This window comes from Streptopelia decaocto (assembly GCF_964273445.1).
Source record: "Streptopelia decaocto genome assembly, chromosome: 6".
Classification (NCBI taxonomy): domain Eukaryota; kingdom Metazoa; phylum Chordata; class Aves; order Columbiformes; family Columbidae; genus Streptopelia; species Streptopelia decaocto.
The window spans coordinates 1601453-1620490 of record NC_138660.1 but is presented as its reverse complement, the minus strand read 5'-3'; the positions used below and the strand labels follow the sequence as shown (position 1 = coordinate 1620490).

The window sequence follows — 19038 nt, the reverse complement described above, 5'->3', positions numbered from 1 at the left end:
CATTGTGCAGACTTAGTGATCTTTCTAAAAGCCACTGTTTGTAAAACCAGGGATGTTTGACTAATCACTGCGTCCACGACACAAAACCAGGTGCTGTAACCAGCCTCCTTCAGCGAGGGTTTCCTCCAAAAGCCTGGCAGACTGGGCTTCTGCACTAGTTTGTCTTGTCCCCGATTAAAAATCTTGGTTTTCTATCTCTCTACAAATGGTTTTATCTTAGGCTTAGCTCAGCAAAGCCTGGCAGCAGCTAACGACTCTGACCCTCTGCTCAATTAATGATTATCCTGCAACCCGGCCCCATTCCACAGGGTTCACCAACCTTGTGCCCTGCGAACCCTTCGCTCCCATGAGGCAAAAAATAAAATATACTTCCTGATTTAAAAGTAGCATTTAAAAGTAGCATTTCTTATTCAGTGCAGGGGCCAAACCAGGGGCTTATACATGGCTCATATTGTCACTGCAATTCTTGACCGCCATTATCATATTCCACACCTAACACAAGCTATCGGTTTAAGCAATGCTAAGCAACATTTGTATGTTTCTCGGTTACCTCTCAGTTACCTATTTTAAAAGAGTATGTCGTAAATCCCTGTCAATTTCAAGAATAGGGTATGATTAGCAAGTACAAGGATACTGTGGTTACAAGGTCTGCTTACACAAAGATTCTGTGGTTACAAGGTTGGTTAATCTTTAAAGGTTGCTGCCTTAATATTCTCCTAAACTATGAGTTCTATAATTCCTTAAAACGCCCCGCGGCTGGGGGGAGCGGCCGCCGGGGACACCCGAGGACACGGGCCCTGAGGAGACACCCCCCGCGCCCCCTCACAACATGGCGGATGGAGCCGCGGGGGGGGGGCCTCCTGCCACTCAGGCCGAGCGAGCCAATCAGACTCCGTAGCCGCCCGCGGGGGCGGGGTTTGCCTTCCGTTCGCGGGCAGTTACGGCCCCGGGAAGTTAGTCCCGGCCTGGGCGTGTGGCCGCGGAGGGAGACGGTGGAGTGCGGTTTCCGTGAAGTGATGCAACCACCAGCGGGTTGGTCATCAGCGTTTACTCAGAATAACCCTTTTTTTTTTTTTTAGGGAGCGCATAGGATTGCGATGGAAACGCAACCATAACAACGGCCTACCCACTGGAGGAAGGCTGCTTCCCGTTGCAAACGCTCTTTTACTGGAAATAAAGATGCCATTTGTGGCATTTCTGTCACCAGAAACCAGCAGAGCCACTGAACAGCCTTACGGGATGTAACGCAAGTGGCAGCTTGTAAAAACAACCCATTTCTAGACAATAAAACTCAATTATGAGTGTAGGTCATGGCCTGTGTACCCCCAATTTCAGGCTGGCAGGAGCAGCGAAATGGGGGAAAATGGGGAAAAATGGGGAAAAATGCTCCGGAATTGGCTCCACGGGCTGTTCCCGTGGGATCCCACGGCTGCCCTGGGGATCTTCTCACACAACTTTATGGATTTGTTTTTTTTTTTCATGTGTGACACATTGTAAAATGAAGAAACAAACTTAACAGCAGAGTCAATTAAACTGCTAAGCGGCATTCTTTATTTTATCAGCACTGGGGATCATCCTCCATTAGTGCTTCAAAGGCTCGATGCTCTTGCCTTGGTTATATTCCCATAATTACGACATACGCATTACGACTTTTGAAAATGTTGACATACATCTATACTAAGAAATAATTGATGATGTTAGTTATAATTGTTTCATTTCTTACTTACATCTATTAATTATTAGTTAAATATAAGCTAAGCACTCTGCTTCTAAACTTAATCTTCTGTCTCCCTCTTGTGCAGAAGGATCCAAAACTTGAGAAGTAACCCCTTGTTTTGCAGGTGGTCAGAAAGCATTGATCACGTCGATTGGTTAACGATGGGTACATCTTTTAGAACTTAAATCGCAGTGTACATTAATTTAGCAGCTTCTCTTCAACCGGAAGCACCAAACCCCCTCCTGCAGCCCGGGCACGAGCCCCCCGACCCCTTTAAAACCGAGTTTAACCTCCGCTGCGGTGAAGCGCACCGCGCAATTCGTTATTTGCCACCGTTTAAAAACCTCTTGCCGCGCAACCCGCTGTAATAAAGAGCGAAGCGGAGCCCCGTCCCGACCGCACGGCCGGTGTTGGACCAGCCCCGCTCGGTTCCCGCACGGCCGGTGTTGGACCGGCCCCGCTCGGTTCCCGCACGGCCGGTGTTGGACCGGCCCCGCTCGGTTCCCGCACGGCCGGGCCGGACGCGCTCGGGGCGGGGCCGGCGCCGCGGACTCTTTTTTCCCGGCGTGCCGCGCGCGGACGCCGTTGTGTGCTGCGTCACCGCGCCGGGCCGCGCTAGTCTGTGCGTGGCCGGCTGCGGGTGCGGACCGTTCCGTCATCATGGCCTCCTCCGCCGCCGCGCACCCGGCCCCCCCCGCCGCCGCTCCTGCCGCCGCTCCCGCCCCGCCGCCTCCCACCGCCCCGGGAATCCTCATCGGCGATCGGCTCTACTCGGAGGTGTCGCTGACCATCGACCACTCGCTGATCCCCGAGGAGCGCCTCTCGCCGACTCCCTCCATGCAGGACGGCCTGGACCTGCAGTGCGAGACCGACCTGCGCATCCTGGGCTGCGAGCTCATCCAGGCGGCCGGGATCCTTCTCCGCCTGCCGCAGGTGGGGCCGCGCCCCGGGGCGGCCGGGCCGGGCCGGGCGGGGGAAGGGAGGGAGGGGAGGAAGGAGCCGCCATTGTGGCGCGGCGGGAAGGGCGGGGGGGCGGCGGGCGCCTCGCACAAAATGGCGGCGGCGGCGGTTGGGCCCGTGACTGACTGACTGACTGACTGACTGACTGACTGACTGACTGACTCTTCCTCCTCCCTTTGCGCTCATAGGTGGCGATGGCAACGGGGCAGGTGCTGTTTCATCGGTTCTTCTACTCGAAGTCCTTCGTCAAGCACAGCTTCGAGGTGAGGGCGGCGCGGCCTGGCGGAGCGGGGAGGGGGGACGAGCGCACCAGGGCTTGGGCGAGGGGTGAATTTGGCCAAGCGCACGCCAGACAGGCTGCTCTCTTCGGCCCTTTAAGCCATGTGTTTTAATATTTTTTTAGATGTGTAATTCTAGTTTTATCGGGATTAAAAATGATTTTTTTTCATGAAAACGGGGCTTCCTTTCAGATTGTTGCCATGGCCTGCATCAATCTCGCGTCCAAAATCGAAGAGGCGCCTCGACGTATAAGGGACGTGATCAACGTGTTTCATCACTTGCGTCAGCTAAGAGCAAAAAGGTAAGATTAGCTTCGTTACGAACATAAAAAAAGTTGTCACTAATATATGCTGCGATTTTCAATTCACAGTATTTTTCCAGGCTAAGTTCAACGACCTAGACTTGAGAAAGGAGAGCTCTTTGGCTGTTGCCTAGGCAGTGCAGTCCTGCCGTTGCTTTTGGAGACTTTGATAGACCTGTTCCCATTATTTCTATAGCTACAAGTCATGAGTATTGATTCTAGTTTTAGGTCCATGGCTGTAGTTCTAGGTCCATTACTAACTGATTCTTAATGTCTTGTAGTTCTTGAAAGGTAGTCTTAGCCATGAGTGGTGAATTAGTGGGTTATTGTGTGTTCTCCAGGCTTTGCACCATGTTCAGTAGCTTTAATGCTTTTTTTCTTGTTAGTATATAGCCGTCCAGCTGTGGTTATGGTGCCAAGAAAGTATCAGTTACAAAAGATGAAAACTGGCTTTTACCCAGCAATGATAGTATTGCTTTTTAGAAAAAAGAAAACAATTTTAGAAAGTATCTGGAAAAAAGATATGGTTTGGCCTGCAGTGTCTGCAGATTTAATGGCCTCACTTCAGCAAGGAGTTTGAAATTGAGTCTTGGAAGCTGAAGGCATCTTTAATTGCAAAAAGTGAGATATGTGTTTCCCCTGGTACCGTGTGCTTGTGTTGGTGAAGTTGAGTGTAAACTCCCACAGTCTGTGTGCAGATCTGGAGAACTGTCTGCTCGAGCTGCAGTTGTTTTCAGTTGGGAGTGCCTAATGCTGCTTTTTTGTGCGTGAAGCCGTGTACATTTTCACGTGTAAAGCAAATTCACTTGCTTGGAAGGAACAGGGGATGGTGGAAGGAAAGGAGTTTTCTAAGTTGCTATTAAATACAAAATTTCTTTAAATCTCATGCAACAGTGTTACAGTCGGTGGGGCTGGAGATGTCAGCTGTGATGAAATAGTTTTAGTGGGAGATTGCTTAAGTGTAAAGTAATCCATAGCTACAGAAGGATTTTGTTTTCAGCCAAATTCTTAAATCCACACTTTCGTTTTTCTACATCACCAGGTTACAGCAGGAATTTAAACTTCAGTGTCCCATAGTGTGTTCTGAGAAGCGGAGTAGAAATCCTTAGGGAGACTGGCTGTTTTTTGATGTGTTTATCCTGATTATGCTTCTGTTGCATCCAGAGCTTTTGCTTTTACAGCCTTGTGCTTGTGTTTTCCTAGTTAGTGTTAGATAAAAGAAGATTGATTTGGTGTTAACGTTTTGAGACATAGCTTTTTTCTTTTAAGTTGTTACCCCTGGTAGCCCTGGCAGAGTTTAGTGAAGTTATGCTGAATGCGAGTTAGGTGGTGTTCTTTACCACAGCTGTGATAAGGGAGTCTGGTTATTGGAATTATTGGAGCTGGTTCAGTGATTCTTAATGTTTCAGCCTTGATCCAGACAGTGAAGATTAATCATCTGCGATGCTTTTCTTTGTAATGAGAATACGAATTAGTTGTTTCTTTGTGCTGTGTGAAGGATCAGAGAAACTGAACTTAACCTGTGAACTTGAATCTTTCCAGCTAGCCTGTTCCAAATCAGAATGTCACTTGTGCATGTTACATGGTGTCTAAAATGCATCATGTCGAGAGAAATTGTGCACTTCTACCCATTATTTTCTGGAGAAATGGGTATTTCAGAGAATCTGCATGAATTAATCTTAAAAATGCTGAAGTCTGACATTCAGACTTGCCTTTTTTTCTTTTTTTTTTTTTTTTTTAAACAAGCAGGATGTAAACGTGTTTCTGTACTTTTTACAAGATTACAATTACATAATCTGTACACGTTATTAACTTCAACTCTTTTTTCCCTTGCAACCGACTATACAGCGACCAGCTACATTTACCAAAGCCTGGGTGATGTGGAGTGGTACATAAAGATGAAGCTGTCGTCATGGCAACAGTGAGTGAAGTATCGAAAATCCCCAAGGAGAAGCCAGTGCTCTGAGAATAGGTCACTGGAATCGGGGGACAAACAGGTTGGCCGCTGGTGAACCATTTGGAAGAACTCCTGTATCTTGTTATAAGCTTTTTTCTTTGCTGTCCAGGTTTTTAGAATACTAGCTTAATTTTATTTTTTTTTAATCTGAAGCTAACACTTAGGCTGTAGTTAGTTTCTTACACACAACCCAGAAATGAAACAATCAGGCTGCTGTACTTTTCTTTTCACCTCTAGTCTAGTATTTCTGTTAACTGAAGCTCTTAACCTGCACATGAAGTTTGAGTAGTTTGAGTAGGCTTGCTTTCCTTCTTTAACAGTTTGGGGTTCTCAGTTCCACTTTCTGGCTCTGTATAATTGCCATTTGAACTCGCAGTAAAACTTGCCTTCACAAGGGTATGGAAGTCTTGAATTTGTTAAACTTTATATAAATTATGATATAAGCAGCCCCTTCTATGTACCTGTTTGTAGAAATGGGAATTGCATTGGAATTTTCTTTTTGTAAGACCTGTAGTCAACTGAGTTGCTGCTAGGTGGTATTTTTAATAATGAGAAGTAAGAAAAAGCTAAAAATGTGGTTTGGACAAGCATATTTTCTTTTGGATCTTTCACGAGCCTATGTCATGTAGTACTGCATGTAAAAATGTTTGTGTGCATGGAGAAAAGCTCGTATGATGAAAATACTGCTTTTTAAAAAACTGTCTGCTGAAACACCTGTGTTCTGAGCCAAGTGCAACTATTGTTCAACGTGTAGAATGTAGTTTGAAGTTGATTTTATTTACCGTAAATGTGCCTGAAAGCTGCAGAAGGTTCTTATGAGACTGGAACCAAATGTGACTCCTGTCATCATGTAACCTGACAAATGTTGGTTTGAGATGCTCAGTCAGCTGTTCTTTGCTTCTGTTGCAGCAAACAGGTTCATGCAGTTGTGTTGGAAGTGGCCTGTGTTAATCATACACACTAACTAGTGTTCTCCAAACCCTGCTATAAATCTACAGTGCTTGTATTTACAAAGTTGGAGGCAAATATAGAACTCACTTTCTTCTCTTGTATTGACTGGCATAAGAGAGATGTGGTCTTTGAAATGAGATGCTGATTTTATGCTGTACTTGCTAGAAGTGCTTTTTGCATTATGAACAAAACTACATGCAGGGCACTTTTCCTCCAAAGTATTAGACATTCTAAAGACACCAGATTTTAATATGCCATTTAATGAAGCTGTAGTTGTGTCAAGAACTTGGGTTTCATTTGTCAGAGGGATTTAAAAGGATATTTGTAATTTATTTCTTGCTACAAACACATTATGGTGTGTACTAATTACTTTTTGGGGGATGTTATTTGATCTCTAAATCCCAATGCAGTTTTGTGGCTTAAGTGTTGGATTCGCTTACCAGAATGGGCACTGTGAGCTCCCTGTTCTTAACTCTCAAATCTTGTCTGGAGCTCGTGCTGATTTTTAAGAACAGATTCAAAGTAAGAATTTGTAATACTACTGGGCTATATAGAGCTTGAAGCTTATATTTTACATATAAGTTTATAAATTTTTCTCTAGTTTGTTACTTGGATCTAAAATGACTGCTTCTTGGGCTGAGAACTAAGTGCAGCAAATGCAGAAGTTCCTCTTTTTTTCTTAGTAGGAAAGCTAAGAAGTGTTCCAAAGGGAAATCTCTAAAGCTTCCAACTTGTAAAATAATTATGCATACCAACACGTTAGAGCTTATGGCAAAAGTACTAAATTGGTAAATCTTAACATAGTGGACACCCTGACTTTCGCCTGTAATACAGTGCAGTAAAGTCTTGTACAGATTTTTATTTTTGCCTAAGTGGATAAAAGGCTGCTTTTATCTTTCTGGTTTTGGAAATACTGTCTGGATAAACACATGTTTTTCATGGCTTCCTTAGATCTGTAGATCTCTAGAACTTCTGTGTCCAAAGTGACCAGAGTAACAAGGGAGAACAGAGTAAAGTGCACTTGGAGCATCTTAATTTTGAGTTTCCAGTTGCTTTGTTGTTGAACACATACAACCACGGTATGGACTGTTTGTGCTGATCCTGTGGCCCTGTGGAAGGACAGTGAAAACTTTAAATGCAGTGAGGCTCACAGCCTTTCCACTGCATTCTTAGCTACCTTGTTCTGTTTTCATAATACTGACTTTCTGACACAGCTTTCAGAGAATGCAGAGCCGTGTGGAAGGTGGTCATCCTGTGGCAGGTGGGATGATCCCATGCAGTGATGTTGTCCTGCACTTGATTGTTTTTTATTTTTTAGACTGGAAGTCATAGCTGCCATAAGTTTCATCCAAGATTTGTCGCCTCTGATGAAGTGTGCTGCTAACAAGCTGAGCCTGGACACCTAAACTCACTCTGAATGATGCTTTGCAGATCCTGTTAATGCCAGTGATCTCTAGATAAAATTGTGTAAAGCAATATTGGAGGAAATGTTATTATAAACCCCTGAATACTTAGTTGAAATCAATGGAAAGCAAATCAGTTTCACTGATGTGAAGAATTTCTGCTTGGTTCTTCCAGTCTCCCACTCCAGAGTGTTGTGTTCAGACAGCCTTGGTAGTGTTGGAGTGTTCAGATAAAATCATAGCCTCTCTGCTGAAGTAATTACCTTGAAGAAACTTTAAAAGTTGTGGGGTTTTTATTCAGTTAATTTTTGCAGGAAAAAAATAGGTATTCCGACTGGGTTAAATTTAGAATAGCTGAAATCACAAACTTTGTAAATTTGCCCTGATGAGTGAGAGTAACCCTTAGCTAGAGAAGTTAACTTTACGTAACATGGAAAACATTGCATTTTTTTTTTTTTTAAGAGGCAGACGTAGTACGGCTTGTACTGGAATTGCCGGTGCTTCCTGGCACCCAGAAGCTGCGGTAGTTGGTTTCAAACCTCCTGTGAGCTGTTTCTTGGCCCCTTGGGAAGAGCTGGGGGAGCTCACACTTTGTGTGCATAGTTATAAAACATGATGATTTTATTGGTGAAGTGTATGGCTTGTCATATCCTTTGACCAATGGTAATATGCATCGTTTCAGGTGACTGCAGAACTCAGCGTAAAGTGTGGATTATTGCGGTTAGGAACCCTTCAGCCTAGCCTTGTCATGAAGCTGACCCTTTCTGGGGTGGAACTTGGGTTTTTTGAGTCATTTTTCTACTTGTGGAACTTGAATGGAATCAAAAAAGACAAGTTAGTAGTATTTTTTGTCTGATAGAACAGAAGCTCTATTTTGAATCCACTTCGGATCACTTTTTCCTTTTGAAGGTGACGTAAAATGAAATTGTCACTGTTGCTTGGTGTGTACCAGGTTTATCATTTAAACAGACTGGTTTATGAGGGTGGAACTAGTTGCGAAAACATTCTTCTTCATTGGAAAGCATGTGGAATATGCGAGACACATTACAGATGGGGAAAAAAGCTGGTCTGGCTTTAGGAGGAAGTGGATTAAAATACACAATGGAATGTTGAAAGGTCAAGTCTAAGAACGGACAAAGACGACGAAATGGAGTAGGACACTCATGATTAAAGCTTACAGCAAGTTATTTTAATTCAAAAGAAGTGCTTTGGAAAGTTCAAGTATTGGAAGAAATTAGGACTTGATAGTGCTAGACTTAGAAATCTTTCTTTGTGAAATAAGCTCTTGTTTTGCAAATAGCAGAAGTGACATGATATCCACTGACTAGTGGGTGCAGCATTCAGAATCCCAGGCAGGTCTGTCCCAGTTCGAGAGGTTAAATTCCCTGCTTTACTAGGCTTTTCATGTATCACACTAGCAGGGCTGTCTTGTTCTCTAAAGATCTGAATAATCTTGTCTTCCAGTGCATAGGAAACTGTAGTTTATGAAGCACAAGCTTGCTACTTTAAGATCAGTAAAAAACCCTGTTCTAGCTTACTTTTGCTTTGAAGTCCTACCTAGGAGAGGTGGGTTTATCACACTCCTTCCCCCACTTCTGTTATGAAATCTAAAGGTTCTTTGAGATCTTCACTGTAAAGTCGACTTCCATTCCGGCAGCTGGACCAGTGTAGTTTGCATACACAGTAGAAAAAGATTTTTTTTTTTTTTTTTTTAGCTTAGCCATCTAATCTGTTGCTTGTAAAAAGCAGAAACTAAACTAGTTTATCTAAACTTGGACAGCACAAGATTAATGCTTAAACTTGCTTGCAGGAGTTAAAAACCGGTTTCTGTTGCCATTAGTTGGTTGGAAGGGAAAACAGAGTTGATGCTGGTTTTGGATATGCAAAACAGTTTTGATTTTATTTCTTGCAAACTATAGGACTCCAAGCCCCCTGATACTTGATCAGAACTACATAAACACCAAAAATCAAGTAATCAAAGCAGAAAGAAGGGTACTGAAGGAGTTGGGATTTTGTGTTCATGTCAAGCATCCACATAAGGTGAGTTATCAAAAAATAATATAATTGTCAATCTTGTTCTACCTTGGTGGCATCCTTGTGAGCTGTGGAACAAAAAACACAGGTGTAACAATGGCCTGACTTCTCTTTATTCATTAGTAGTTACAGTAAACGCTTTTGCCAGAGCGCTTGGGCAAATAGTCATATTGACTTTGGTGGAAATTGCCTTTTTGGGAAATGTTAAAGGTTTTGAAAATTGTGGAAAAGTAGAATTGTCTGAACATGACTGGATGATGTGATCTTATGGTGCGTGCTTAGAAAAGGAGAGACTGTTGTTTTGGAATACTCTTTGATTGCATTTAGTATAAAGAGTTATTTCCTTACTGTTGATTAACATATTAAAACTGAGTTGCGTTTTTTTGCCTCCTTGTTCCTCAGATCATTGTGATGTATTTGCAAGTCTTAGAATGTGAACGTAACCAAACCCTGGTACAGACAGCCTGGTAAGTTGTTATTTTCCATTCTTTTCCTAGCCAGGAAAATAGTAGCAGAAATAACAAGCCTGACGATCCATATGCAAAGCAATGAGATGTAAGTTATTACACAAATACACGCTTTTAAAATATTTGAGTGCTTGTTTCTGCTTACTATTTTCATGGCTTGATTCTAATGTGGTAATGGAGAACTCAATTTAACTTTGTTCTTTTTTCTACTCTTTAATTAAAGGGTAGTCCCTGATGGTAAGTCATAGAGCTCTGCCCTCTGCACCTCAGCCCATGGCCTGTTTGGCTGCCCTTCTCTCCAGCCAACCCAGTGCAAGCTCTCAGCCGAGATTCACTGAAGTGGTCCATGTCCATCGGGCAGCATCTCCTAGTTCTGGCTGGGTGTCCAAAGGATTTGTATATTTGTTTTTAGAAGTAACTGTTGAAAATGTTTCTAAATGTATTTGTTGCCTAGCTACTGTATACTGTAGTGTATTTAAAGGACACATGGGGTAGACTTTTTGCCAACATTTATTTAGTTGATTTAGCATTTGGCTAAACTTGAGGGTTTGTTTTTTTTTTTAAAAAAAAAAAAAAAAGAGACAGTGCATGCAGCATGTTCACTTAGAAGCCGTATTGGGCATGGTTTTCTGTAGAGTCAATCCTTACTGACTGCTGTTCATTTCTTTCCTGTAGCTCAGTAACTTAGAAATGGATGGAGGTCTCTGCTGTTTGTCTCTTGGCACGTGTTGCTGGGCAGTGCCCCCGGGTGGAAGAGCAGTAGCTTAGTGAAGTGGGGACCCAGTACTAACTTACAGATCTTTTTCCAACACTCAGTGAGCAAGTCGGATACTTCTCTCTCTGGATGAAGTTCATGTGACTCAAGGCACATGTAGGATTTAAATGCAATGTTTTATGAACTTTATAGGTTGCATCTAACCTCTGGAAAATGGTAGGTTAAAACTATACCATGCTTTCATGCTTGCATTTGAGTTTTAAGCATATTGATTTTTAAATACAAGAACATTGGTGTTTAAAGCAAACAGCTGGACAGATGAAAAAGTACTTGTTTGATTCTTAACTCAGTGGACACTTCACGGTATAACTTAATGTACCTACCTAGGAAGTAGCCATTATATACAATTACTTGCATTGGGGGTTTCAAAACAATGGCAACGGTGCAAACTTTGTTACAGAAGTAACAAATGTAAATACAATAATTCAAAAGAAACCAAGTGTTTAATATCATAACAGAAAAAATAATAAAGTCAATTGAGTCTCCAGTATTGTTATCCTCTAAATAAGATGACGTAAACCTGAGGTCCAATCTTTCATAAATATGTATTTTTATTTTTTAGGAATTATATGAATGACAGCCTTCGAACAAATGTGTTTGTTCGCTTTCAGCCGGAGACTATAGCATGTGCTTGCATTTATCTCGCTGCTAGAGCTCTGCAGGTGAGTATTCACCTGTCTTTGTTAGCATTGCCTTTTATTGCTAATTACTTGCTTTCAGGAAAAATAAATGAAAGTATTGAAAAGAGAAGCTTGGTCTGTAATCTGTTAATAAGCTTTCTGTTGTTTTATTTTTAGATTCCGCTGCCTACTCGTCCTCACTGGTTCTTGCTCTTTGGCACCACAGAAGAGGAGATTCAGGAGATATGCTTAACAACTCTTAAGCTCTATACTAGAAAGAAGGTAAGTTTGAGATACTTGTTCTTCCTGCTCAGTGTTCAGTGCAGCTGGAGCAGTCTCATGGTTGGTTGGGAAAGTACACAAACGCACTAATTGAAGGGGAGTGTGAGGACAAACTATGGAAGTTAGTTACATCAGTGGACAGATAATTAAAAGGTAACTTGAGTATTTTTCAGAAATGGGATGAAACTCTGAATTGCATTACCACAGCCACTTACCACATTGTTACTTTACCAGCCCAATTATGAATTCCTGGATAAAGAAGTAGAAAAGAGAAAGATGGCACTACAGGAAGCTAAGCTGAAGGCAAAAGGTTTAAATCCAGATGGAACTCCAGCACTCTCAGCACTGGGTGGCTTTTCTCCTGCATCCAAACCATGTAAGTTTGTTTTCTGAACAGAAACTTGTGTAATACTATTTGATAAAGTCTTGTAAATCTGTGTTAAAAAAATACTAGGTTTGCTTCTTGAGCTGTTAAGCAATTTAGGCTTTCTCACAGAACCAAGACAATTTTTTTTAAACGACAAATTCAAAAAAGTTTCAATACCTTGAAATAGCAGTCTAGAGTGATTTATTAATAACATGCACCCTTGAGATAATTATGTTATGAAAATATGTAGACACAGGAGTTGGCTGTAGGTGACTGTGGTGTGAAGATTCTCCAGATTTAATCTATTGAGGGGGAGCCCCAATAGCCTTCATGGTTCTGTTTGCAGCAGGGTTCTCTCTACTTCCCAACTGTTCAAATGCAATAAAGGAAAACAGCTGCTGGTCAAGAAACAGGAGGGAAGGTCACAGTACTGTCTTGTCTTTAGAGTGAAAAAAATAGTTGCAGTGCACATCTTGAACCAACAAATCTGTCTGAACTCTAATGGTGCAGAGAATGGACAGTTTGGTCTTGGTGTTTTTCCCTGTTAGTGTTGCTGCTGTTCTGTGAACTACCAACAAAATGTAAAGGACGTGATGAGTGTTTGTGCTGTGATAGTGGGTGAAGCTGAAGGTTCAGGCCTTTGTTTGTTACGTGGCCTCTCAGCTGAAGAACATATTCTGAGAAAGCAATATTTGTAGCAATTCTTTTTCCTTAAGAAAAATCTTGAGTTTCCAGAGGTCTTGGAGCTGGTGAGTGTGGATTTTTCACTGAACAATGGAATATGCTGCTTATTTCTGTGAAGTGGGAGCCTGGGCTTAGGGGGGTTTGAGTGAACACAGAACCCTGGTAGGGCTTAAGGATTCTTACTAGCTGAGAAACTGGGGAAAAGCTGTCAGAAGTCCGCCTTTCTGCGTCTTTACGTTAAACCTCTGAACCGTATAGAGCGAGGAAGCTGTGGTGCGAGTTGGAATGCAGCAGCTGTGCCTCATGTCAGCAGGGCAGGTAGAAATGCGTCATTCCTGTAGCGTGGCCCCTCCACTCTGGGCTGGATCAGCTGGCTGCAGGGCCAGATTGACTTCTAAACTAGAGATTTTTGTTACTCATTCTATTTGTACTACTAATATAAAAATCTGTAATTTTGCTGTTTGGTCTGAATTATTTGTATAGTATTAGAAATGAACTGTCAAGGTAAAAATCTCTGTATCTGTGGGCCAGAAGGGCAGCTTTTAATTTTTACCACTTGGGTCCTGGTGACGAAATCTCAGGTCTGCTTGGCTGGAAGGTCACGGTGTTCTGCTGGTTTTAAACTACATGTGTCCCTACGGACACCTCGCTCCTGTTCTCTTGTAGGAGAGCACTGTAAATGGAACGATGGAATGAAATAGCTACAGTTGAGTTTGTATTTCCATTTTTTGCAAATACTAGTAAAGGTGTATAAAGGATACAATATAGTTATTGCAAAGTCTGTAAATGAAATACCTAATTTTGAATTTAAATTTAATTCTCAGCTTCTCCGAGAGAAGTAAAAACTGAAGAGAAGAGTCCAGTATCTCTGAATACCAAAACCGTTAAAAAAGAGCCAGAGGAGAGGCAGCAAGCTTCAAAGAGCCCTTACAATGGGTAGGTAAAAATCTCTTCCTGATGAAGACCTCAGTAAAAACCATTTCTTCAACTGAAGTACAGTGAGCTACTTTTGAGCTACTTCATGGAGGTAACAAGTACCTCAGAAGTGTGTAACCCTGTTGTGGTTTTGTTTGTTTTCCCCAAGCCTGAGAAAAGAAAGCAAGAGAAGTAGGAGCAGCAGAAGTGCGAGTCGATCCAGGTCAAGAACAAAGTCACGGTCTCGATCTCACACTCCTAGGCGGCAGTAAGTGATGAATTTTTGGCTTGTGGTGGGTTGTGGAGAAGGGGAAGGGTATGGTTTGTGTTTTTTGGAGGAAGTTGTCTTTTTAACTGCTGGCCAGCAAAGGTGTGAGACTTGGGTCTGGCTTTAGGCTCCCAGTTCTTGACGTGCAGCAGTAACTGGTAACTGTGCTGTATAAAAGCTTTGCTGCATCTGAAGTTGGAAACTTTGGATCTCAGTGAAGTGTTCCCAAAGTGCTGTTAACTGTCAAATCACTGAAGGAAAAAAACACAATAACAAATATGCACTCTGGTGTTGAGGGGAAGATTCTTAGCAAGGTGGAACAGTTCTGAAAGACGCTGCATTGTGGGGCTGGGTTTGGTTTGGGCTTTTTGTTTTCCAAGGAGTTCAACTCAAAGGTGTGTTCTGGGACAGTCAGTGTCATTCATCGGTTGTCCCAGTGGGAGAAAGTCTCTCTGCTTTCTCCAGTAACTTGGAACTTCCTAAGCATTGGTTTATTTTTGATTTTTTTTTTTTTTTAATGTGGAAAAGATCTTTTAACTTGTTAACGCTTTCCCATAAGCTACAACAATAGGCGCAGCCTGTCTGGGACGTACAGCTCGAGGTCGAGAAGCAGGTCCCGCAGCCACAGCGGCAGCCCCCGCCGCCACCACAACCACGGCTCGCCGCACCTCAAGGCCAAGCACGGCAGGGAGGAGCTGAAGGCCGCAAATCGGCACGGTCACAAAAGGAAAAAATCCCGCTCGCGTTCGCAGAGCAAATCCCGGGATCATGCCGATGCCGCCAAGAAGCACCGGCACGAGCGGGGCCACCACAGGGACAGGCGCGAGCGCTCGCGCTCCTTCGAGAGGGCGCACAAGGGCAAGCACCACGGCGGCGGGCGCTCGGGACACAGCCGGCACCGGCGCTGAGCTCTGCGCCCGCGCCGCCGCCTCCTTCCGCCTGTACATAACACAATAAAAGGACTCTGTTGGAGAACAAAGGAACCGATTAGGATTTGATTAATTTAAACCCGGTATCTAATTTTTCTAGAACGTATAGGAGACTTTTTGTTTCAGGAAAGAAACTGTTACCAACTTTGCACATAATACCTTAGCAGTATCAAATTGGTGGAAAACAGCGATCAGGTTAAACTGTATGTATTAGAGTTGTGTATTGTTTATTGATATGAGAACTGGAGAATGGATTTCTGTAAAAAAGCAAAATGTACCTTATTTTTATACAAGTCAATTGCAGACACTTATATTTAAGTATAGTTATTTGTTTAAACAATGGTGGATACTTTCTTACACTGGTTTTAGTCTGCATGTGTTCAGAGATTTTTACAAGAAATAAAATATAAAGCTTTTTTTTTTTACCACCTGTTGGATGTCAAATATATTGAAGCTAAACTTGATTTTCTTCAATGCCATCAAGTTGACCGAATGGGACATTTGGGATATTGATGTCGTGCTGTGGCAAAGGAAAGACTCAGAAAGATGTAGGAGCTGGTGTCGCTCAGGGGGAAGCTGAGTTGTCTCCTGGTGTGTGTGACGGTTGGAAGGAGCGAGCAGGGACCTTTGGAGCCTGGTGGGACATGTGAGTGATGGTGAGGAGCTGCAGGAGGGTACAGGATCCCCAGAGGGATCCACTGTGCCGGGGTCATTCTCCTTGTTGCTCAGGTGGGAACAATCTTAAGCCTAAAGGTGTGAGCTGTTTGTCCTGTGCAAGTCTTGGATGCTATGGGCTGTGCAGATTGCTAATGCAGCAGAAAAACACCCTTTCCCTCCCAGAATGCTTCTCCGAATTTCACTGTCGTGGCTGGGGAAGTTTGCAGCATGGTAAGAGCAAAGCTGGGGGCTAAAAGTGATGTAAGTAGGTCTGGTGTCCCGTGTGCTGCAGCAGCAAGTGCAGCATCTGGCCACAGGTTCTGCAGAGCTCAAAAGGGAAAGAAAAATCCTGTGGTTGAGCAAAAGCTTCTCTTGAATTGGGGGGTTGTCGCAAGCAGCTGGCGCATCCTGTCGGGCCGAGCTGCGTCTCTTCTCTAGAAACAGAGCAAATATTTGTTTTGAAAAGAGGGAAAAGATAAATGTGTCTGTTTCTTGGTTACCTCTGTGTGTTTTTTTTAATCTGCAGTAACTATTTCATGTGTTTGTTGCTTTCAGGAAAAAAATATTTGTTGCCATGGAAATTAAAGGAGCTTTTTTCCCCTAGATACAAGTGTTTCGATAGTCTAGGATAGCGACAAAAACCCAGTGTTGAGGTAGCAGCACAACTGGCTCAAGCTCTGTTGAACACTAGAGTTTGTATATGGGAGTGAAACAAGGGCTTGGCTCTTCATTTGTGTTAATGCGTAAGCACTAATTACTAATTACCCTTGTGTGCTTCCAGCAGCCTGGCTGCAGAGCCAAAGAGCAGAAGTTGACCTCTGTGTGGAGCTGGGACACCTGGTGACACTGAACACCCAACAGCATCAGCAGGTGCTCACACCCCAAGCTGGCAGGTGGCTGCAAGATCTTCAGTCTTTGTTCTCCAGCCCATGCGAGGTATGGTGGCCTTGATTGTGCAACGGAATAAAGTGTAAAATAAATGGGTTTAGTTAGTGAAACAAAAGTAGCTGTTTCTGGAAGCTCAAGTGTATCAGGTCAGTGTGATGGAGAAGAAGAGGTGCTGGGGTCTGAGAAAGGGAAAAACTTGATTGGCAGTTGACAAAGTGTGAGGAAGCATAAGCATCAACATCATCTTCCTCCCTGCGTAGTTCAACCGCTGACTTCTGGGTAACACATCTGCTGTGCAATAACCTAGAAGTTGGATGGTGCGGGATTTATTTCACCTTGCTTCAGATTTCCAAGCCTGAGGTGGTTATCCTAGATTGTCTTCAAAAAGAAAGCTGTAGAAATATCTGCTCTTAAGGTAGAAGAGAGTGACTGGTCCCAGGAACTGAGAAAAAATGGCTGTTAAGGATCCCCACAGAAAACATAAAGGTGGAAATATCTTAGGAAAAGTAACGTTCCAGCTATAGGAGGAATGGAAGATTTTGAGACAAGGTGGGGTTTGTTTTTAAGCCTGCCCAGAGAGGTGGTCATTCAGTTTCAGCTGATAGCTGGGAGATGTGCTACTGCCAGAAAGCACCTTGGGGCAGCCGATTGGATTGGCAATATACTAATGTGACTTTTTTTTTTTAATTACTACTATTATTTGGCCACTGCATATGGAATGTGCGTGTTTTCATTTGTTCTGATTTTTTTAGAAGCTGTTCTTGTGCAGTGGAAGAAATACCGCTTGTTGGTTGTATCTTCTCTGGATTCAAGTGGAAGACCACAGGAGAGGCAGGAGCCTGTGCCAGCCCTAACAGCACCTGAGCATTTTACCCTAGTTACAGTATTTCAATTTGCATTCAAATTCTTTGGCTTGATCTGACAGGGGAAAGCTGCCCCCCCCCAAATCTACTGTGCCATGGGAATGGGGGGGGACAGAAGCAGTGACAAAGTGAATGTGCCAGCTTGCACGTGGCACAGGTCGTGCTGGGAGGTGACGTGACCAGCCGAGGAGCTGAGTGACGTGTCAGGAGTGGGTTGGTGTCAGGGCCTCGCTCTGCGGTGTCACATTGTCACCTACAATACTGAGAAGCGTTGGCCAAAGCCTGTTTTAAGGGAGGTGCTGCGGTATTTTTACAACTAGATTTCACAAGACTTTTATAAGTGTCCTTGTGTGTTCATTAAATCACAAAAGCTGATCACTTGAGAGTGCTGTTTGACCTCTAAGCATCTATATCGACCTCCAGGAGTCATTTGAGGCTACGCTGACAAATCTCAGCAGTTGAGAAATACTTTAATGCTTGTTATTTTTAAATTCTTCAGTGTCTCCCATGCGCTCGAGTCACTAATGGGAGCCCTTTGTCAGCTGAATCTTATCTCTGAGGGACGTGGTGGCGTTGGTGACCCACCGCTGACATCCAAAGGTCACAGCTCCTGCCCCAGCCAGACGGACATGTCCGAGAAGCGAGTCGGGGTTGTGAGGACCCTGTGCTGATCTTGGTGTTTCTGACCGAGCTCGTTGTCACCTGTACGGGCTTTATTCTGCACAGCGGTTCATGACACCGTGTCTGAACGTTTACCCTTCAGAGTCGAAATGCATTAATGGTTAATGCCCCGCTGCATCGCTGTGTCTTGCCAAAACCCCGTGTGCCAGTGGGATTGCAGCAGCTTTCCCAGCTTGTACCGCAGCGCAGCCCCCGTTTCCCTCTGCCCCTCATTTTGTTTGTTCTACCATGCTTGTTCTCTCACCAGCACTGATGGCAGTACCAGGACACCAAAACAGCCGGTGATGGAGCGTGCAGATGAAGCTATTTTGGTCCTTCCTCCCCATCTTTCCATGTTTCTAGCTCGTTGGGCAGGGCGGCTGCTGGGGCTGCGCCGTCCAACCCAGATGGTCGCAGGCAAACGTTTGCTTGACGCCGGCAGAGCGGACGCCGTGCTGGCCAAGTGGCAGATGGCAGCGGGTGACGCAGGAACAGGAGCTGCACATCACCCCGGGCCACAGCCCCGCAGCTTCCATGCGGCTGGAAAACGTTCCTGTGAACAGCGACGGCCTCAAGCTGCCCAGTCTGATCCACGACCCCAAGGGCAAGGAGACCATGGAAGGTCTGTTTATAAAAAAAGGAGGAACTCGGGCTGCAGGGTCTGCAGCAGCATGAGGACTGAAGGCTTCCAGCTCCACCAGTAGGATTTTGTCAGTCCAGAGGGGTGCGTGTGCGTCTAAAACACAGGTACAGAAAAAACAGTGTTCACAGATGTGGTTGATTTATATGAAAACACGTGTTGCTGACTGGGTGACACCAGTGCTGCTACTCAGCTCAAGGGAGACTAAGATAGGTCTGATCCTTCTTCCAGAACTGCTTATTAGATGATTGTATAAATCATGCAAATCAATCTTTCTTTCTCTTTCTTGTTTTCTCTCTCTTCCTTTCTTTCTTAGAGACATTTTTGTGGTTTAAATCTCATAAGTATTCACGACTTGCTTGTAACCAATAATTATGAGAAACACTGACTCCAGGCTTTTATACTCCTACTCACTCTGTAC

General features: G+C 43.8%; 1 protein-coding gene across 1 annotated transcript; it reads left to right on the top strand.

The window, feature by feature from the left end:
* The first annotated feature begins 2316 nt into the window (after positions 1-2316).
* On the top strand, positions 2317-15332 carry CCNL1 (cyclin L1). The gene is made up of 11 exons (XM_082055423.1): positions 2317-2650; positions 2866-2940; positions 3148-3257; positions 9488-9608; positions 10005-10069; positions 11407-11506; positions 11642-11746; positions 11981-12122; positions 13622-13733; positions 13882-13980; positions 14540-15332. The coding sequence occupies exons 1-11, from the start codon at positions 2378-2380 to the stop codon at positions 14886-14888; spliced, it is 1551 nt and encodes a 516-aa protein (XP_081911549.1). The 5' UTR covers positions 2317-2377; the 3' UTR covers positions 14889-15332.
* Positions 15333-19038: the final 3706 nt, after the last annotated feature.